Genomic DNA, 23,204 nt, shown 5'->3' with positions numbered 1-23,204 from the left:
CTATGAATTTGACTACTCTGAGTACCTCATATAAGTGAACTTGTACGGTATTTGTGTTTTTTATGACTGGCTTATTTCACTTTCCATAACGTCCTCAAGGTTCATCCATATTATACCATGTGTCAAAATGTCTTTGTGTGTGTGCGCGCGCGCGCGTGTGTGGACCATTTTTAAAGTCTTTATTGAATTTGTTACAATATTGCTTCTGTTTTATGTTTTGGTTTTTTGGCCGCAAGGCATGTGGGATCTTAGCTCCCCGACCAGGAATTTAACCTGCACCCCCTGCATTGGAAGGCGAAGTCTTAACCACTGGTCTGCCAGGGAAGTCCCAGAATGTCCTTTTTTAAAGCTGATTAATATTCCGTTGTATTTGTACACTGCATTTTGTTTATCCGTTCATCTGTCGATGGACACTTGTGTTGTTTTCATTAGTCTATCGTGAATAATGTTGCTGTGAACCTGAGTATAAAAATATTTCTTTGAGACACTAACACTGATTTCACTTCTTTTGAATATATACCCAGAGTAGAATTGCTGGGTCATATGGTAATTGTATTTTTAAATGTTTGAGGTACTGCCATATTGTTTTCCATAGCAGCTGCATCATTTTACATTCCCACCAGTGGTGCAGAGGGGTTCCAGTTTCTCCACAACCTCGCCAACACTTGTTATATTCTCTCTCTCTTTTTTCTTTAATAGTCATCCTTATGGGTGTCAAATGATGTAAAACTCTTTTTGCCCCACTGAATTGTCTTGGCACCCTTGGCAAAAATCAGTTGACTATAAATATGAAAGTTTATTTCCAGAGTCTGAATTCTGCTCCATTGATCTGTATGTCTGTCCTTATGTCGTTACCACACTGTCTTGATTACTGTGGCTTTGTAATAAATTTCGAAATTGGGAAGTGTGAGTCTTTCAACTTTGCTCTTTTTCAGGATTACTTTTTGGCCATGGTGGATCCCTTGCATTTCCATATGACTTTTAGGAGTGGTTTGTCAATTTCTGCAAAAAAAAAAAAAAAAAAAGCCAGCAGGATTGCATGAAATCTGTAGATTAATTTAGGTAGTATTGCCATCTTAACAATATTAAGTCTCCTGATCCATGAGCATGAGTTGTTCATCTTCCATATATGTAGGCTTTCTTTAAAGTCTTTCAACAATGTTTTGTAGTTTTTAGAGTACAAGTCTTAACACTTCTTTCGTTAAGTTTATTCCTAAGTATTTCATTCTTTTTGATGTTGTAAATGGAATTATATTCTTAACTTTATGTTAGGATTGTTTGTTAGTAGTGTATAGAAAAGCAGTTGATTTTATACATCTATCTTGTATCTTGCAACCTTGCGAAACTTGTTTATTAGTTCTTATAGTTTTGTGTGTGTGTGTGTGTGTGTGTGTGTGTGTGTGTGTGAATTCTTTAGGGTTTTCTATATGCAAGATCATGTCATCTGTGGATAGAGATAAGTTTAGTTTTTCTTTCCAATCTAGATGCCATTCATTTCTTTTTCTTGCCTAATTGCCCTGGCTAAAACCTCCAGTACAATGTTGAATAGAATTGGCAAGAGTAGATATCCTTGGATCAGATTTCTAATGTTTAGTGGTTTGGAAATACGTATTACTGACAGTGCTCCTTTGAGAACTTGAAAATCCAGCTTTGTGTCCTCCTGTCGTAACAAAAGTAATAAAATTTCTTCTATTGGAATTTAGCATGCTATTTATTTTTTGAACATCAAGGCACAATAGATTCTAGCTTGGCTTTTTCCAAAACTTTAATGCCTCTGTTCTATTAACCTATGGGTATAGTTGAGTAAGAATGAGTAATCAGTACATTTATATTGCCTTTGCCTCTTAGTCTTGGCTTGGGGTAATGTTTTATAGTTAGAACACTTGAAGGAGGTTTATAATTTGTAATAGATATAGTTAAAAACCCGGGGTAATGATTGTGGTAGGGTGAAGGAGAGGTAGTGATTGTACTACTTTTGATCATTTAATTCCACACCCAACTTCTGAAGAGTATATTTTCTTGTTTAGATTTATTCCCTACAGAAAGTGGTGGAAGTAACTCTTCCATACTTTATTCTTTTTTTTAAAAATAAATTTATTTATTTATTTTTGGCTGCATTGGGGGTTTGTTGCTGCGCGCGGGTTTTCTCTATTTGTGGTGAACAGGGGCTACTCTTCATTGCGGTGCGCGGGCTTCTCATTGCGGTGGCTTCTCTTGTTATGGAGCATGGGCTGTAGGCTCATGGGCTTCAGTAGTTGTGGCACACAGGCTCAGTAGTTGTGGCTCGCGGGCTCTAGAATGCAGGCTCAGTAGTTATGGCGTACGGGCTTAGTTGCTCTGCAGCATGTGAGATCTTCCTGGACCAGGGCTTGAACCCGTGTCCCCTGCATTGGCAAGCAGATTCTTAACCACTGCACCAGCAGGGAAGCCCTATTCTTTACCAATTCAGAGAACAGAACTTCTTTCATATATTGAGCATTTCTTGAATATATTCTGTATCTATTGTACTTTGCCCTGTTGGAGAAGACATGAAATAAGAATAAGAGCATATTTATTCTCTGAATGCTTACAATATATTTAGGAAGATCAAGTATATGTACTTACTTTGTACTGCTGTGTATTTGTGCTGCAGTGTATATGTTCTGTCCCCCTCACTAAATGTAAGCTCCTTGAGGATAACCGTCTTTGTATTGACATAGCATGTATCATAGTGCCTCACATGTACCATGTGTTTATTATGGATTTTTAAAATTAATGGAGCTACAAAACCAATATAAGTCTACAGTTAAATACTCACTGAATGGCATAACCAATCAGTACTGTTGAATTTCAGAAGTAACAATGATCATTGTGTACTGGATTTATTAGGGAAGGCTTCATGCAAGAGAAGGTAATTAAGAGGGCTCATAAAGGATGAGTAAGAACTGAGAAAGGGGAAAGAGCATTTCAACTAGGTGTCATAGTTTGGAGGTTAGCGAGTGGATCATGTTGATGGGAATAGAATATTGGTACCGGCTTGTAGATAGGGAGAAGGGTGGATAAATAAGGAACATTGTATTTTGGAGGCCTTAAATGCCAGTTTGAGAAGTTTGCTGTTACTCCATTTGACATTAGAGAACCATTGAAAGTTTTTGAGCTAGGGTGTTTTGGGGCAAAGCAGTACTTTAAGATTTACTTTATGATAGTATGTAGTATGGGCTGGATGTATTGGGAGACCATTTAAGAGGGTATGGTAATAATTCTTCTAGTCTGTTGAGTCCTTAAAAACAGAGTTTTGTGTTTGATCTTTCATGCCCAGCATAGTGCCTAGAGGAGAGTTCAAATGTTTGTTCTTTGGATGCATAACTGTATGGACTAAGTCATCTGGGCCTGGGTTGAGCTGTTAGCAGTAGGAAATATGCATATGAGAAACATTTTGGGGAAAAAATTGAGATGACTTGTTTTCTAAGAGTATAAAGGGTGTGGGTCAGTTCAAAGAAGACATTAAAGTTTCAGCATGGGTGATTAAGGAGTAGCAGTGCCATCCCTAGAAATGGGGAAGTCAGTTAGGGGAAGAAAGGAGTGAGAAAAGGGATAGTCACGAGCATGTTTTTAGACTTGTTGAGTTTGAAGTTGAAATACACAGTACACAGGGTTAGAAAGGCTCAAATGAAAACTGAATTCTGAATGTTTGAATTTAGATGTCACTATGAAGATATTATTGTTTGAGCAGTAAAAATGACTGGACTGATCCAACACTACGTGTGTGTATGGGTACAGAGGTTGTGTGCATGTATACAAGTATACACACTCTGATACACTACAACCCAGTGTGTGTGTTAGATTGTGGGTATACTGATCTGCTCGTTGGTGTAAGTGGAATGATGAGGGCGGATTCTTGGGGTGAGCAGAGGGGAAGAAAAGGAAGCTAAAGAAGGAGAAAGGAGAGGAACAGAGAGGTAGAAGAACTTATAGTACAAATTTGTCAAGGAGCTTTTGTAATTTATCTTATGCTTCAATGTAATACTTTCGATAGTAATAACACTATTACTAACAATAGTAGTACTCCTGTATGACTTGTTGAGTGCTTACCGTATGCCAGACACCTAGCTAGACATGCTATCTCTTTTTACCCTCACAACAAATCCGTGATGTCAGAACTATTATATCCTCTTTTTACTGATGAGGAAACTGAACTCCAAAGAAGTTAAAACTTGCCCAAGATGACTTGAACTAATAAATAATTAGGAGATCCTGTGGTTTTAAATCTGACTTTTTGGACTCCAAGCCAAATGTTCTTTCCATTATACCAAAGGTTTGTGTGTTTAATTTCTTCAAGGCAAGGACTTTATCTTTAGAAAATCAGTCCTTGATAAAGGCTTATTAATTAGCGGGCAGTGACTGGACAGTAATGTTTCCTATTAATAAAATCTGCATGTACTCTGGATGTCGTTGCTTCTACTTTTCTACATGGGTATTTATAGTGTATTAGGAGGTAACACTTTCTGATTGCATGCTGTGAATGTTAATTTAAAAGAAGATATCAGTTCTTTTGTTTCTGAAAGTGCTTTTCAGTATTTTTGTTAAACTAATATAAACTTCTTTTAGAAGTTTTTCTGATGCACTCCCCAGATCGTTCATACATTTGCAAGGAAATAAGAAGAGCCTGACATTTTCTTTTATTTCAGGGGATATCATTTTCAATGCCCAGTACCCAGAGCTGCCTCCCGACTTTATCTTTGGAGAAGATGCTGAGTTCCTGCCAGACCCCTCTGCTCTGCATGTGAGTACTGCAGGCCTGTTTGGATGATCTCTGTTTGCTGAAAGGAGAATCAAGTTAGCTTTTGACAATTCTTTAACAGATACATTTGCTGAACACATGGATTTTTTTCCACCCCTTTTTTCTCTGTCCTGTGAAATAAGTGTAACTCGTTATGTGCCAAAATAGTTAAGAGATTTTTTTTCACTGCAGTTTTATTTTCAGACTATTTTGATTAATGAAAACCTCTAGCATATTGGTTAAAATACATTTACTTCAGCTGAAGGAGACATGTTGAAAACATTTTCTTTGTTTTAACTTAATATTTCATGCCTGCGATCAATTTTCTAATGTTTACTAACACTTCATCACGGGGCTTGTTAGGGGAGTGTTTCTTGGCTCTTCAGGAGGCCTTTTTTTGTATAGAAGTGAAAGTGGCAAATTTGGACTTACATCTGCATTTTCTCAGTATTATTATCAGAAGGGTAAAGACCAGATTAAGTGTTCTTTATTAAGCAAGACCAGAAACTTTGTAGTTGAAGTAAAATGTTTCTGGATTTAAAGCAGAGAAAAGGATGGTAGTACTTGTCAGATCACATGTGGTTTGTATAAAAAGTGTTTTTTTCATGGCTAGTGGAGAAAAGCATGTACCATTTTGTTTAAAAGGTCTGACCAGACAAAATGTCTCTCTCTTTCCCTTCTCAAGTTTGATTTTGCTATGATGCCTATACCATAAGAGAGGTTCTATTATTGTTCAAAAACTTTGTTCTTAGTTTTGTTTTTTGGAAATTTTTTTTTGTCTCATTGAAGTTTTGTAATTAAAAGTTTGAGGGGGCTTCCCTGGTGGCGCAGTGGTTGAGAGTCCGCTTGCCAATGCAGGGGACACGAGCTCGTGCCCCGGTCCGGGAAGATCCCACATGCCGCGGGGCGGCTAGGCCCGTGAGCCATGGCCGCTGAGCCTGCGTGTCCGGAGCCTGTGACCCGCAACGGGAGAGGCCACAACAGTGAGAGGCCCGCGTACCACAAAAAAAAAAAAAAAAAAAAGTTTGAGGACTTGCTTTGAAATCTTGTCCCCCCTCCCTTTTTTAAAAGGGAAGTATTAAACAGGAAGTACTAACCCAAACCTAAAGAATTATCTTAAATTTTGGAAAACAGCTGTAAAAATACAGTTGGCAAGAGTAGGATGGGTTTGTTGCAAAATCTAATAATTACACATAAACTGTTACTTTAGTTGATTTTTTTAAAAAATTGTAGTTTAAGTATGGTCCCTTTAGATGCTTTGTGTTACAAATTCACCCCATATTGAAGCTGAAGGCCTTACCTGGAGAAAATAAGGCGGACGTGCCCCTACAGATCTGTCCTGTATTAAATCTGCCCAGTGGAAGGTAGCATATGCTAAATGCCAAAGGTATATTACAGGCTAAGAGCTCCAGAAGTTTAAAGAAGCTTGTCAGAAAAGGCTTTGTTGCGGAGGTGAAACTTATAATAATACTTGAAGAATGGAACAAAAGTGGGGAGTGTGGCAGAGAGTATTTCAAGTAAGGGGAATGACATAAACAAATGATATGTATAATATATTGTAGAAGAAGGTACTTGACAGGTTTGCTGAAGGGTAAGTTAATATAAGGAAGGGCTAGAAAAGGTTAGAAAGATAACTTGGGATAAGACTGTGGAATGCATTGAATGCTAGGTTAAGAGCCACTGAAGGAAATGATACTTGGAGAATTATCTAACAGCAGTGTGGTCAGTACAATGGATTAAGAGAGATTGAGGACTGTTGTAAAAATCTGTGCGGGGGAAGGGGCTTTGAGCTAGGATGATGCAAGAGGAAACACTATGATGGAAAGGATAGGAAATATATGTTTACAATTTCTCTTACGAATTGCCTGTAAAATTTACAAAGCACATCTTCAATATTGGCAAGGATTGTGAGTATAGACATTATCTTTCATCTGTCTATCTATCTATCTATCTATTTATTTTGGTGAGAGTATAGACTTTAAAAGTTAGAAAGGACCTTAAGTTTTATCTTACTCCACTTTTCTGTTTTAATATTCAGGAAATCGACCTAGATTTATTTAATTTTATTTTTTTAACATCTCTATTGGAGTATAATTGCTTTACAATGGTGTGTTAGTTTCTGCTGTATGACAAAGTGAATCAGCTATATGTATACATATATCCCCATATCTCCTCCCTCTTGCCTCTCCCTCCCACCCTCCCTATCCCACCCCTCTAGGTGGACACAAAGCACCGAGCTGATCTCCCTGTGCTATGGGGCTGCTTCCCACTAGCTATCTATTTTACATTTGGTAGTGTGTATACGTCCATGCCACTCTCTCAGTTCATCCCAGCTTACCCTTCCCCCTCCCTGTGTCCTCAAGTCCATTCTCTATGTCTGCGTCTTTATACCTGTCCTGCTCCTAGGCTCTTCAGAACCATTTTTTTTTTTAAGATTCCATATATATGTGTTAGCATATGGTATTTGTTTTTCTCTTTCTGACTTACTTCACTCTGTATGACAGTCTCTAGGTCCATCCACCTCATTACAAATAACTCAATTTCGTTTCTTTTTATGGTGGAGTTATATTCCATTGTATTTATGTGTCACATCTTCTTTATCCATTCATCTGGGAAATCGACCATATTGTTGTGTTGGAGTTGATATTATAACTTCACTCTTCTGATGTTTAGTTTTTTTTTTCTTTTTTTAAGAAGTGTAACCTTTTTATTATTTATTTATTTATTTAATGGTGTATATTTTATTTATTTATTTATTTGATTGCTCCGGGTCTTAGTTGCCGCAGGTGGGCTCCCCAGTTGTGGCTCGTGGGCTTCTTAGTTGTGGCTCACCAACCCCTTAGTTGCGGCACACAGGCTCCCTGGCTGTGGCGTGTGAACTCTTCGTTGCGACATGCATGTGGGATCTAGTTCCCTGACCGGGGATTGAACCTGGGCCCCCTGCATTGGGAGCGTGGAGTCTTAACCACTGCCCCACCAGGGAAGTCCCCTGATGTTTAGTTTTGAGTGAAGTTATCATAAATGTTTTTGAGAAATTAGCTGAAAAGAACAGCCAAAAAAATAAAGCACTATATCTAAAAGAAAGATTACAAATCTAGGGGAACACCTCTCTTTAGTTATAGTTTATCTAAGGCCTCAGGCAGGTTACCCAGTGCTTCTTCATGGACCAGTCAGCTGGACAAGTCTAGATAAGCAACCAGGATACACCCTGCACTAGCTGGGTGAGGTCTACACAGCTCTGGAGGGTGCCCTGTATCTTTGCAAAAAACGGTTTGAAGTAGCTTAAAGGATACACATAAGGTTAATAAAAATATATGAGGTGCCCTAATCCATCTGATGAAGCCACTTTTTTCTAAACACAGACTCTTCATTCAGGAAGGTGAATTTCATTATGGACTTTGAGATTCTCAGCTGAATGGAAAGTACTAGATAGATACCAGATCTAGAGATAGGTATCTCATAGATATCAGGGAATCATAAAATTATTGTTAGGATCTTAATGGTATAGTTGGTCCCACTTCTGGCTATATGCTAGAATAATTTAGGAAGCCTGTTAAAAATACAAATTTTTGAACCTCACTGGACATACTGAATTAGATAGATGCTTTAGGGAGCCACAGAGTCATTAAGTTCCCTGGGTGATTTTTATGTGTTAGTCTGTGAACTGCTATTGGGAACCACTAATTGAATCCATCTCTTATAGTAATATCTCCAATAGAAGGCCATTTGCCTTTGCTTGACATTATTTCCAGTGAGGTATCATTTTCCATTTTGGGAATAGCTCTGATGTTTTTAAAATAACTTCTTTATTGAGACATAATTTATATGCCATACAATTCACCTATTTAAAGTGTATAATTCAGTGGCTTTTTTTTAACATCTTTATTGGAGTATAATTGCTTTACAATGGTGTGTTAGTTTCTGCTTTATAACAAAGTGAATCAGCTATACACATACATATATCCCCCTATCTCCTCCCTCTTGCATCTCCCTCCCACCCTCCCTATCCCACCCCTCTAGTTGGACACAAAACACCGAGCTGATCTCCTTGTGCTATGCGCTGCTCCCCACTAGCTATCTGTTTTACATTTGGTAGTGTATATATATGTCCATGCCACTCTCTCACTTCGTCCCAGCTTACGCTTTCCACTCCCTGGGTCCTCAAGTCCATTCTCTACATCTGCGTCTTTATTCCTGTCCTGCCCCTAGGTTCTTCAGAACCATTTTATTTTTTTTAAGATTCCATATATATGTGTTAGCATATGGTATTTGTTTTTCTCTTTCTGACTTACTTCACTCTGTATGACAGACTCTAGGTCCATCCACCTCACTACAAATAACTCAAGTTCATTTCTTTTTATGGCTGAGTGATATTGCACTGTATATATGTGCCACATCTTCTTTATCCATTCATCTGTTGATGAACACTTAGGTTGCTTCCATGTCCTGGCTATTGTAAATAGAGCTGCAATGGACATTGTGGTACATGACTCTTTTTGAATTATGGTTTTCTCAGGGTATACGCCCAGTAGGGATTGCTGGGTCATATGGTAGTTCTATTTTTAGTTTTTTTTAAGGGACCTCCATATGGAGAACACTCCATAGTGCCTGTATCAATATTCATTCCCACCAACAGTGCAAGAGGGTTCCCTTTTCTCCACACCCTCTCCAGCATTTATTGTTTGTAGATTTTTTGATGATGGCCATTCTGACTGGTGTGAGGTGATACCTCGTTATAGTTTTGATTTGCATTTCTCTAATGATTAGTGATGTTAAGCATCTTTTCATGTGTTTGTTGGCAATCTGTATATCTTTTTTTGAGAAATGTCTATTTAGGTCTTCTGCCCATTTTTAGATTGGGTTGTTTGTTTTTCTGCTATTGAGCTGCATGAGCTGCTTGTATATCTTGGAGATTAATCCTTTGTCAGTTGCTTCATTTGCAAATATTTTCTCCCATTCTGAGGGTTGTCTTTTCATCTTGTTTATAGTTTCCTTTGCTGTGCAAAAGCTTTTAAGTTTCATTAGGTCCCATTTGTTTATTTTTGTTTTTATTTCCATTTCTCTAGGAGATGGGTCAAAAAGGATCTTGCTGTGATTTATGTCATAGAATGTTCTGCCTGTGTTTTCCTCTAAGAGTTTAATAGTGTCTGGCGTTACATTTCGGTCTTTAATCCATTTTGAGTTTATTTTTGTGTATGGTGTTAGGAAGTGTTCTAATTTCATTCTTTTACATGTAGCTGTCCAGTTTTCCTAGCACCACTTGTTGATGAGGCTGTCTTTTCTCCATTGTATATTCTTGCCTCCTTTATCGAATATAAGGTGACCATATGTGTATGGGTTTATCTCTGGGCTTTCTATCCTGTTCCATTGATCTGTATTTCTGTTTTTGTGCCAGTACCATACTGTCTTGATTAATTTCAGTGGTTTTTAGTTGTGCAACTATCACCACAGTCAAATTTAGAACATTGTCATCACCCCTAAAAGAAATTCCAAACCCATTAGCAGTCACTTCCCTATCCTCCCCACCCCCACCTGTGTTCACTGTCAACAATAACTAATGTATATTTCTGTCTGTGGATTTGCCTATTCTGGATATTTCATGTAAATGGAATCATATAATCTATGGTGCTTGTGACTGACTTCTTTCACTTAGCATGCTGTTTTCAATGTAACATGTATCACTACATCATTTTTTGTTGCCAAGTAATATTCTATTGTATACATGTACCACATTTTATTTGTACTTTTGTCAGTTGATGAACATTTGGGTTGTTTACACATTTTGGCTATTATAAATACTGCTGTTGTGTGGACATATTTTTAGTCCTTTTGGATATATAGGAGTGGAATTACAGGGTCAAATGGTAACACTATGTTTAACTTTTTGAGGAACTCCCTGACTATTTTCCAAAGTGTCTGTACCATTTTACATCCCCATCAGTGGTGTATAAGTGTTCCAGTTTCTTCACATTCTCACTAACACTTACTGTTATCTATCTTTATGATTAGACCCATCCTAGTGGGTGTAAAGTGGTTATCTCATTGTGGTTTTTTGATGTTTTGCATCTTTTTCTGTGTTAATTGGCCATTTATTTATCTTCTTTGTAGAAATGTCTATTCAGATCCTTTGCCCATTTTTAAATTGGGTTATTTGTCTTTTTATTGTTGAGGTATAAGTGTTCTTTATATATTCTGGGTACAAGTTCTTTATCAAGATATATGACTTACAAAACTTTCTCCCATTCGATGGATTATGTTTTCACTTTCTAGATAGTACTGTTTGAAGGGCAAAAATTTTTAATTTTTGGGAAGTCCAACTTGTCTTTTTTCTTTTGTTGTTTGTGCTTCTGGTTTCACATCTAGGAAACCATTGCCTAGTCCAAGTTTAATAATTTTTGCTCTTATGTGAGGTAGGGGCCTTGCTATATTATTTTACAAGTGGAGATCCAGATGCCCCAAGCACAGTTTATTGGAAAGACTATTTTTTCCTTATTGAATTGTTTTGGCATTCTTGGCATTCTGAAACTCAATTGATTATAAGTGTGTGGGTTTGTTTCTGAACTCCCAATTTGTATACCCGTATCACACTGTCTTGCTTTCTGTGACTTTGTAATAAGTTTTGAAATTGGGAAGTATGAGTTTTTGAATTTTGTTCTTCTTTTCCAAGATTGCTTTGCCTAGTGGGTTGCTCTCATTTCCATATGAATTTTTTTTTTTTTTTTTTTTTTTTGCGGTATGCGGGCCTCTCACTGTTGTGGCCTCTCCCGTTGCGGATCACAGGCTCCGGACGTGCAGGCTCAGCGGCCATGTCTCACGGCCCAGCCACTCCGCGGCATGTGGGATCCTCCCGGACCGGGGCATGAACCCGTGTCCCCTGAATCGGCAGGTGGACTCTCAACCACTGCGCCACCAGGGAAGCCCTCCATATTAATTTTAGGATAAGCTTGTCAATTTCTGCAAGGAATCCAACTGGGATTTTGGAAGAGATTGCATTTAATCTGTATATCCAGCTAGAGATTATTTGCATTTTAACAACATTGTCTTCTAATCCAGGAACATGAAATGCCTTAACATTTTTAAGTCTTTTGTTAATATCTTTTAATAATTTTTGTACTTTTCAGAGTACAGATTTTACAGTTGTTTTGTTATATTTATTCCTAAGAACTTCATTCTTTTTGTAAATAAACTTGTTTTTAATTTCATTTTCACATTGATACTATACAGGAACAATTGATTTTTGTATATTGATCTTGTATCCAGCAACCTTACAGCTCTAACTTTAAACATAAAGTTTTTCTTTCTGTTGAGCAGAAATCTCTTTACAGACTTACGTTCTTCATCTTTTTCTACTTTTTTGATGTAAATCAGTTTGTTGTGCAAGCTGGGTGATTACATATTTTTATATTGAGATGTGGTCATAAAATACGGATATTGCTTTTCCTTTGATCTCTTAAACTCAACTTAAAGCATTTCATAAGATAGAAATGGAAGCAGCATTGCAATTAGCTTACAGTATGTCTGGGAGCTTCTTTTAAGATCAACATTCATAAATTGTAGTAGATTTCTTAAAAATTTGCCTCCTTGCTCTACATTATATATGCTAATAATTTATTCACCAAACCATGTAAGGTAATATTAATTGAAAGTTAGGACCTAAGGCCTAAGCAATGGAGATAAACCCTGAACTCTACGGCCATATGAACCAGCTATCCCATTCCTGGGCATATATCCAGACAAAACTAGAATTTGAAAAGATGCATGTACCTCTATGTTCATAGCAGCACTATTTACAATAACCAAGACATGGAAACAACCTAAATATCAGTCAACAGATGAATGGATAAAGAAGATGTGGAATATATATATAGGAATATTACTCAGGCATTAAAAAGAATGAAATAATGCCATTTGCAGCAACATGTATGGACCTAGAGATTATCATACTAAGTAAAGTAAGTTAGAAAGAGAAAGACAAATACAATATGATATCACTTATATGTGGAATCTAAACTATGACACAAATGAACAGAACACAAATGAACTGTTTCTGTATCAATGAAACAGAAACAGACTCATAGAATAGAGAACAGACTTGTGGTTGCCAAGGAGGGTATGGGGGGAAGGGAAGAATTAGGAGTTTAGGATTAGCAGATGCAAACTATTATATATAGGATGGAAAAACAACATCCTACTGTATAACAGAAGGAACTGTACTCAATATCCTGTGATAAATCATAATGAAAAAGAATATTGAAAAGAATTTATTATATATGTATAACTGAGTCACTTCACTATACAGCAGAAATTAACACAACTTGTAAATCACTGTACTTCAATTAAAAAAAAAAAGCCTGAACTATACTCTAGGTGTGTTCTCTGGTTAGCAGGGTTAGCACACAACTTTATTTAATAGACAATATGAGAAAATCATGTGAATACAACATAGTACATGGCAGAGGGATATGTTAATTTGGTTTGGGGCTGGTGGTGGAAAGTTTTTAATACAACAGTAACGTGCTAATCATCCAGTTAATCTGTGCTTAGAAGTAGTTTTCAGGGACACTTAAGAAGAGTTGATTCTTGGTTGGAGAGGTTATTTGCAGAGCTTTTTGCTTTGAGTAGTTTTGCTTTGAGTAGTTTTGCTTTGAGCCTCAAGTCCAAAGCACATGCTGATTAAAGAGCTGTCCCTGCCATATAAGTTAATTTGTCAGTGGCTTTGCTGTCACTCTGTTCTGTCTTATGTGTTTGCCATACGGTTTCATCTGTCATATTATAACTAAGAGGCTGACTTATTGATGCCCTCCTTTACTAATGAAAAAGCATAAAAATCAACAAAAGACAAATTGAGGAAAATCCTATCTGTGGGTATTTATTGATTACACACTGTGTGTCCAACACTGTGTTATATGGAATTTGACCTCAAGGAGGCTAAATTTTACGGAGACATAGATACATGAAAACAAATGGCCATAGGTGGTATATACTTCAGTGCTGGAATACTTGATACCAAGAAGTGCTGTGGGATAATTACATAGCGTTTTCACATACATTATATAATATGAGAAGAGAGGATGATCACTAAATTAAGACAGAGGCTCCATTAAAATGAAAAAGGGAAAATTATCATGGGTTGGAACTGCAGGATTAAAATTATCAGAAAGAAGTTGGAATGTGTGCTGAACTGTAAGTGATGGGTCTGCTCTAGCGGTTATAATTGCTTCTCCTTCCATTCTATTCCGTTCTCACTCTTTTCCAGCCACGCAGGCCTCCTTGCTATTCCTCCAAAAGTCTGAGGACCTCCTTAGAAACTTTTTATTTGCTATTTACCAGTTTCATTCCCTTCTGCCTGGAACTTTCTTCTTCCAGTTATCTGAATGGCTTGCTCTCCTCCTATCTTCAAACGTCATTATATGAGAGCCCTGCCCTGACATCCCTATACAAAACAGTAGTAACGCTCTCCCCATTACTTTCTCATCATTATCCTGCTTTATTTTCTTCACTGCACATTTGATAAATTTGGGGCTGCTTATTTATTAGGTATCTGTTTCTGCTAAGGTGACCAACTGCCCTGTTTGTCCCAGAGTGAGGGATTTTCTGGGATTTAGTATGTTCACTGCTAAGACGGGACAGTCCCAGGCAAACTGGGATACATGATCACCTTTGTTTATTCACTGGATTGGAAGCTTCTTGAGAGAATGGAATTTGTTTTCTTCATTGCTGTATCCTAGTGTCTAGAAGGGTACCTGGTGCATAGAGGTGTGCAGTGTGTATCTGTTAGATGAACAGTTTGCCTTTAAGGTTCTGCATCCTTAAGGGACTTGTTGGTTTCCAAGACTAGAAAATGTTTTAAATAAAAATTTCAAACTAGAAGAAAGAGATTCAATTTTTGAGAAATTTGTAGGATAAAAATCAGTTAACAGAAACTCTGAAGCTGTGATTTTTTCAGCCTCGCTTTTGCAACACCGTGTGTTGTGTTCAGCTGACTTAGAGGGTATTGTGAAATTCTTTCCCCCCAAAGTAATAGTGATAATTCACTTTAATTTAAAATAAAATTGCATAAAGGAGGAAGGGTGGATCATATATTTAAATGAGAAGAACATGTTGCAATTATAGCATGGTTAGAAACCACTGATATCTGACTTCCTGGTTTGAAGAAGGTGACAACGATTTTGTGTTTGCGACAAGCATCTTCAGGGTAGGGAACCTAACGCTACTGCAGGTACTACCCACTGGTTGTGTAATTATTTCACTGACTCTGTTCTGCTCATGGAATGTAAGCGTAGAAAGAGTAGTGTGCTCACACCTTGTTGCTTTTCCTTCCCTGCTCGTCTCTGTGCTACCTGAAGAAAGACATCTTTTGAATGTGTCCATGGAAAATAGTGTCCATATCCTGTGTACATAAAAGATATTTGAAATATATGTGAAGAACGCACTAAGCTGAGATAGACTGCATGGCCCACTATTCAAATATGCCATCCAGATGTGTGGTGCCCCTGCTCCTCGACACGTCCATTGCCATTAACATATTATAAGATAGAACGCTCTGCATTTTTCAAATATCTGTTTAATGCCTCAATTGAGGCCTGTAAAAGACTCATCCTTCACCCTCCAGCTGGACATAATGCTCAAGACAAATAAGTGAACAGAATTGCAGCCTCGGGTGATATGAGCAGGAAATAGAGATATGTGCACAGGGTGCTGGGGGGACATGTAGGAGGAGCAGTTTATCAGATCCATGGATAGTAAGTGTCAAGGACTTAGAAACATATTATTTGGTTGTTTATAACTAATACACATTTTATGTAACTTATTGAAGAATAACATGCCTACAGAAGAATGTACAAATCGTAACTACCTAGCATGGCACATTTCCAGAAAGTAAAGACATTATGTAATCGGCACCCAGATAAAGAAACAGAACATACCCAGCTTCCAGAAGCCCCACTCATGCCCTCTCCCATCACTGTGACCACCTTGCCCAAGAGTAAACACTGTGCTGACTTTCTCACCATTATTAATTTGCCTCTTTTTCATCTTCCTGCAAATGGAATCAAACAGCGTGTACTTGTGTGCCTGACGTCTTTCACTCAACATTTATTTGGGAGCTTTACCCGTGTAGTAGTTGTTGTTGTTGCATGCTCATTGCTCATAGTGTTTCACTGTGTGAGCGTACCACGGTGCATCTATCCATTCTAGTGTTGATCAACGTTTGGATTATTTACAGTTCTTTGCTGTTGTGAATAGTGCTATTATGAATATTCTGTATGTCTCAGTGGACATATGTGTGCATTTCTGATGGGTGTATACTGAAGGGTGGGCTCACTGGCTCGCGTTGTGTAGAGGGTTAAGGAGAGGACTGTTAATATACGCACATATGCATACACACATAATTTTGATGGTATGTGTTATAAATAAGTCTTTAAAAATACAGTCGTAGAAAAACAGAACATCTTGAAAGTACAAACAGGGTACACTTAAAATGCAACTTGACCATTTTGTCAGTCAGCATTCAGTCAAGAGACAGAAACCGTATCAGTAATTTGAGGAGGGTAGAGGAAGAATACCCCAAAAGGAACAAACTGGGAAGACGCTTTTCTCATGGCTCCCTGCAGCCCCCCAAGGCTGAGACTCTGACCTCCTTGTTGGAGAGGGTGTGGCTACAGCCCCCTGGATGATGGAGACCCTTACGTGGGGGTGCTGGGAGGCCAAGGCTGGCAAGTAGAAATGGGTTAGGTGCCAGTTAAATGGGCTGGAGGGTGAGCACTGCTGGGTCTCCTGTGTACCTCTAGCAGCTGCACCATAGGTGCAGCTCTGAAAAGTGCACTAGAGCCAGGGAAAGAAGCTCCCGTTCTGTCATGCATTGCACCGTCCCTCCATCACTTTCTGTTGACAAGCTAAACATTGCACCAGTTGACAGAGGAAACATGTTTACAGGGCCCAGTTCCAGTTTCATAAGCGGGACAAAGAAGAGTAGATTTGGGAGATGAGAGGCAGTAAGGGAATAAATAGCACAACTATGTAACACCAAACTTACCTTCCAGTTTATTTTTTCTGCTGTGTCTAATTTGCTATTAAACCCATCTAATGAGCTCTTAAGTTTAGGTAATCCTTCAATTCTACAATTCCATTTGGTTCTTTTCTATAAGTTCTTTAGTGAATTTATCTTTTCATCTATAGTTTTCTCCATTTTCTTGTACATACTAATTGTATTTATTTTCAAGTCCTTATGAACCAATTCCAATATCTGGAATATTCTTGGGTCTATTTGTTTTGCCTGCTTTTTTTCTTTATCAGTGATATGCTTCTGTATTTGGTGTTTCTAGTTGTTTTGAGTGGATGTCAGCCATTCCAGTTCAAAAACAGTAGAGGCTCCAGGTGGTGCTCTTTTCTTCTAGAGAGAAAGTTCATTGTCCCCTCTCATAGGCAGATGCATGTTGACCGATGACCTTAATCCAGACAGGGACTCTGCTGGGTTGAGGCTGGTTTATGGCTTTGGTAAGGGTGGGTCTACCTCTGCTTTACTACTGTTCCTGAAGTAGAGCTCTTCAGGGTTTTAAACCAAGAGTCTGGAGTGGCCACTGTTCTTAGACCCTTTTAAGTGCTTTGGCCAATAAAATATTTTAAAATAGACACCATGTTATTTATCAAATTATTTGAACACCTGCACAGCATGGATCTTTGCCCTGAGAGATCTCATATTCTAAATTTTGTCTTGTTAAGCCTGCTGGTAACTCTGCTCTGCTTTTCAGAAGTGGTTGCTTAATTTTTAGCTTCTTGCCCTTGGGCTGCCCCAGAATTTATCAGATGTCTTGAGGGGAACTGGCTGCATGTTTTTTGAGGTCTCTCAAGACTCTGTTCTGATGGTTTTTTCTGAGTCCAACAGCAACTTTGTGCTGTGCAAAGCCTGGTTTCTCAGCCTCCTTCCTGTGCCCAGAATTTGCAAATGTCCCAGGGATACCTCTCCCTGATGCTGTCTCCTTTCTGAATTCTCAGCCCCTCCGGTTCTCATTGCTTCAGCAGACGTCGGATACCTTCAACGATCTGGCTTTCTGGTTGTTCTTACTGAGACTGCTGGTTTATGCAAAGCCACTGCATCCTATCTGGAAGCATAAGTCAGTTGTCCTACATATAGTTTTGCCCTTTACTGACATAGATACACTATTGATACTATGTATAAAATAGATAACTAATGAGAACCTACTGCATAGCACAGGGAACTCTACTCAGTGCTCTGTGGTGACCTAAATGAGAAGGAAACCCAAAAAAAGAGGGGATATATGTATACCTATAGCTGATTCACTTTGTATAAACTAACACAATATTGTAAAGCAACTATACTCCAATTAAAAAGCAAAACAAAACAAACAAAGCAAAAGTACAAAACCTTAGTGGACCATAAATACCACTTCCTATGTTGGCAAGAATACAGAATTAAGAAAAATCATTATTAATAATAAAAATACTTAATGTTAATAAAATTTCAATAACATCAATAAAAATTATTAAAATGCCAAAAAACAGTGTACTTCTTCCTTTCTTATGAAAACCTAGATTTTAAGTTCCAGTAGATTTTCCTAAGGTGGAAAGAAATAAGGGTAAACGTTATTTAGAGATGGCATCTCTGGTTCTCTTGATCTGATAGCAGCTTGGATTCAAAGGATGCTTCAATGTATGGTCCAAGTGAATATGAGAAAATTACGAGAAATTTTGATGCAAACTTGGTTTATGTGCTGGTGAGTTAAAAACTCTGTATTTCTACCATTATCTATTTTTCCTTATCAGCCATGGAAACATTTTATGAGGTAGGAAATATGCTGATACTGTTATTCTTTGTAAAATGTACCTCCTTAGGGGAGACAGTGGAAGGCCCCTGGTCTAGGAATGATGATTTGTGAATTCATCTATTTTTTCAAAGGTGTTGCTACCATACCAACTGTGGATTCAGATGAGTATTAATGTCCACACATATGCATACACACATATAATTTTGAAGGCATGTGTTACAAACAAGGCTTTTAAAAGCACAGTTGTAGAAAAACAGAACATCTTGTAAGTGCAAACAAGGTACATTTAAAATGTGCACTCTTGAAGTAAGTCAGAAAGAGAAAAACAAATACCGTATGCTAACACATATATATGGAATATTAAAAAAAAAGGTTCTGAAGAACCTAGGGGCAGGACAGGAATAAAGACACAGACATAGAGAATGGACTTGAGGACACGGGGAGGGGGAAGGGTAAGCTGGGACGAAGTGAGAGAGTGGCATGGACTTATATATACTACCAAATGTAAAATAGATAGCTAGTGGGAGGCAGCCCCATAGCACAAGGAGATCAGCTCGGTGCTTTGTGACCACCTAGAGGGGTGGGATAGGGAGGGTGGGAGGGAGACGCAAGAGGGAGGAGATATGGGGATATATGTATATGTATATGTATAGCTGATTCACTTTGTTAGAAAGCAGAAACTAACCCACCACTGTCAAGCAATTATGCTCCAGTAAAGATGTTAAACAAAAATAAATACCAAAAAAAAATGTTCACTCTTATAAGACAAATGAAAAAAAGGCAAACCAAGTTATTTTTTGAAATCTAATGGCAAATATAACATTTAGCATATATTGCCAGTTTTGATTTACTCAACTGAATTTGTAAAAATGCTTCTGGGAAAATGAGGTACTGAATTGTGTGTGAAGCATTTCAGTTCAGAAACCGCTTATTCAGAGGAGTTATTTGATGATCAGTTTTGAAGATTATTCATTGTCTTTGGTTGGTCATCTCTGTCATCCTCTCTTTATCACCTTTTTTCCTCTCCAGCACTCTTCTCAAAGAGGTAGATTTTTAAATTATAACAGTGTATTTTTATTATTAACAACATATAAAATACAGATAAATACCTAGAAAAACAAATCCTTAATCCCACAGTTTAGAGATGAGTATTATTAACATTTTAGTGGATTTACTCTCAGTATTTTTCTATGTCTTTGTCACACGCATGCATGTCCTTTACAGTTTTCAATATATATTTTTTTACCTTACATATTATTGTAAGCATTTTTCCTTTGACATGATGAATTCGTCTGAAGAATCTTTTAAAATTGGCTTCTATTCTTTTGCCCTGTCCCTGATGGTTAGTGCCTCCCCAGGAACATCAAAAGTGTATCTCAAACCCGTCCTTTTTCTTTACTTTCAAGTTTGTTTTTCATCGAAAACAATGAACTTCACTTAAGTGAAATGGAAACAATTTGTGAATTCTTAATACCTAATAGTTGGTGATTATAATATTACTTAATATTACAGTAACTTGCTTAAAAAAGTATATTAGTTCATCATTGTAAGTCTAATTTCTGTAAACAGGGATTCTACCCACACTTCTCTTAAGAAAATAGAGGTGAAATTAAGGTTTTAGTGAAACAACATCCAAATTGTTTTTGGCTAACATGTATACAGCATTGAGTAGAGATAAAGAACTCTACCTTTCAAGAGGACTTTGATTTAATTGGTGAACTTAAACATAAATAGAGAAATATTGTAGCATATTGCTACAATATTGTGTGTTGTCATAACACATTATATATACCTCTGTAGCACTACTATTTTGTCCAGTAGTTGTTTGTTTATATTTTTGTCTCCTCTGCCATTCTGAGAGCACCTTGCAGGCAGAGGTGCTTAACATGTTTATTGGAGTATAACAGCTTGACAATGGTGTGTTAGTTTCTGCTTTATAACAAAGTGAATCAGCTATACATATACATATATCTCCATATCTCCTCCCTCTTGCCTCTCCCTCCCACCCTCCCTATCCCACCCCTCTAGGTGGTCACAGAGCACTGAGCTGATCTCCCTGTGCTATGCGGCTGCTTCCCACTAGCTATCTGTTTTACAGCTGGTAGTGTATATATGTCCATGCCACTCTCTCACTTCGTCCCAGCTTACCCTTCCCCCTCCCCGTGTCCTCAAGTCCATTCTCTACGTCTGCATCTTTATTCCTGTCCTGCCCCTAGGTTCTTCAGAACTTTTTTTTTCTTTAGATTCCATATATATGTGTTAGCATATGGTATTTGTTTTTATATTTCTGACTTACTTCACTCTGTACTTCACGCTGTATGACAGACTCTCTAGGTCCATCCACCTCACTACAAATAACTCAATTTCGTTTCTTTTTATGGCTGAGTAATATTCCATTGTATATATGTGCCACATCTTCTTTATCCATTCATCTGTCGATGGACACTTAGGTTGCTTCCATGTCCTGGCTGTTGTAAATAGAGCTGCAATGAACATTGTGGTACGTGACTCTTTTTGAATTATCGTTTTCACAGGATATACTCCCAGTAGTGGGATTGCTGGGTCATATGGTAGTTCTATTTTAGTTTTTTAAGGGACCTCCATATTGTTCTCCATAGTGGCTGTACCAATTTACATTCCCACCAACAGTGTAAGAGGGTTCCCTTTTCTCCACACCCTCTCCAGCATTTATTATGTGTAGATTTTTTGATGATGGCCATTCTGACTGGTGAGAGGTGATACCTCATTGCAGTTTTGAGTTGCATTTCTCTAATGATTAGTGATGTTGAGCATCCTTTCATGTGTTTGTTGGCAATCTGTATATCATTTTTGGAGAAATGTCTATTTAGGTCTTCTGCCCATTTTTGGATTGGGTTGTTTGTTTTTTTGATATTGAGCTGCATGAGCTGCTTGTATATCTTGGAGATTAATCCTTTGTCAGTTGCTTCATTTGCAAATATTTTCTCCCATTCTGAGGGGTGTCTTTTTGTCTTTTTTATGGTTTCCTTTGCTGTGCAAAAGCTTTGAAGTTTCATTAGGTCCCATTTGTTTACTTTTGTTTTTATTTCCATTCCTCTAGGAGATGGGTCAAAAATGATTTTGCTGTGATTTATGCCATAGAGTGTTTTGCCTATGTTTTCCTCTAAGAGTTTGATAGTGTCTGGCCTTACATTTAGGTCTTTAATGCATTTTGAGTTTATTTTTGTGTGTGGTGTTAGGGAGTGTTCTAATTTCATTCTTTTACATGTAGCTGTCCAGTTTTCCCAGCACCACTTGTTGAAGAGGCTGTCTTTTCTCCATTATATATTCTTGCCTCCTTTATCAAATATAAGGTGACCATATGTGTATGGGTTTATCTCTGGGCTTTCTATCCTGGTCTATTGATCTATATTTCTGTTTTGTGCCAGTACCATACTGTCTTGATTACTGTAGCTTTTTAGTATAGTCTGAAGTCTGGGAGCCTGATTCCTCCAGCTCCATTTTTCTTTCTCAAGATTGCTTTGGCAGTTTGGGGTCTTTTGTGTTTCCATACAAATTGTAGAATTTTTTGTTCTAGTTCTGTGAAAAATGCCATTGGTAGTTTGACAGGGATTGCAATGAATCTGTAGATTGCTTTGGGTAGTATAGTCATTTTCACAATGTTGATTCTTCCAATCCAAGAACATGGTATATCTCTCCATCTGTTTGTATCATGTTTAATTTCTTTCATCAGTGTCTTATAGTTTTCTGCCTACAGGTCTTTTGTCTCCTTGGTAGGTTTATTCCTAGATATTTTATTTTTTTTCATTGCAATGGTAAGTGGGAGTGTTTCCTTAATTTCTCTTTTGGATTTTTCATCATTAGTGTGTAGGAATGCAAGATATTTCTGTGCATTAATTTTGTATCCTGCTACTTTACCAAAAGCATTGATTAGTTCTAGTAGTTTTCTGGTAGCATCTTTAGGATTCTCTATGTATAGTATCATGTCATCTGCAAACAGTGACAGCTGTACTTCTTCTTTTACGATTTGGATTCTTTTGATTTCTGTTTCTTCTCTAAATGCTGTGGCTAAAACTTCCAAAACTATGTTGCATAATGGTGGTGAGAGTGGACAACCTTGTCTTTTTCCTGATCTTAGAGGAAATGATTTCAGTTTTTCACCATTGAGAACGATGTTGGTTGTGGGTTTGTCACATATGACCTTCATTATGTTGTGGAAAGTTCCCTCTATGCCTACTTTCTGGAGGGTTTTTATCATAAATGGGTGTTGAATTTTGTCGAAAGCTCTTTCTGCATCTATTGAGATAGTCATATGTTTTTTCTCCTTCAATTTGTTAATATGGTTTATGACATTGATTGATTTGCATATATTGAGGAATCCTTGCATTCCTGGGGTAAACCCCACTTAATCGTGGTGTATGATCCTTTTAATGTGCTATTGGATTCTGTTTGCTTGTATTTGGTTGAGGATTTTTGCATCTATGTTCATCAGTGATATTGGCCTGTAGTTTTCTTTCTTTGTGACATCTTGGTCTGGTTTTGGTATCAGAGTGATGGTTGCCAGAGACCATATCTTACCTTTAATTTCCCTAATACTTACTTGTGGTATAGGCATTTAGTAAGTACACACTACTAAGGTTTGTTTTGTTTTATTTTTAAATGAATGAATATGCTAAGTACCA

General features: G+C 37.6%; 1 protein-coding gene across 3 annotated transcripts in view; it reads left to right on the top strand.

Annotated features, from left to right (window-relative positions):
- The window catches only part of BABAM2 (BRISC and BRCA1 A complex member 2), a 444,366-nt gene that overhangs the window by 90,002 nt on the left and 331,160 nt on the right, over window positions 1-23,204 (top strand). For all 3 annotated transcript variants that reach the window (XM_060026897.1, XM_060026895.1, XM_060026898.1), the window contains exon 4: window positions 4,668-4,762. In XM_060026897.1, coding sequence (XP_059882880.1) covers window positions 4,668-4,762 — 95 coding nt within the window. The remainder of the gene's footprint in view (window positions 1-4,667; window positions 4,763-23,204) is intronic.

The sequence above is a fragment of the Delphinus delphis genome, chromosome 12 (genome assembly GCF_949987515.2).
Source record: "Delphinus delphis chromosome 12, mDelDel1.2, whole genome shotgun sequence".
Lineage (NCBI taxonomy): Eukaryota > Metazoa > Chordata > Mammalia > Artiodactyla > Delphinidae > Delphinus > Delphinus delphis.
Note: the sequence above shows the minus strand (reverse complement) of the source record. Positions and strands in the feature narration are given on the sequence as shown.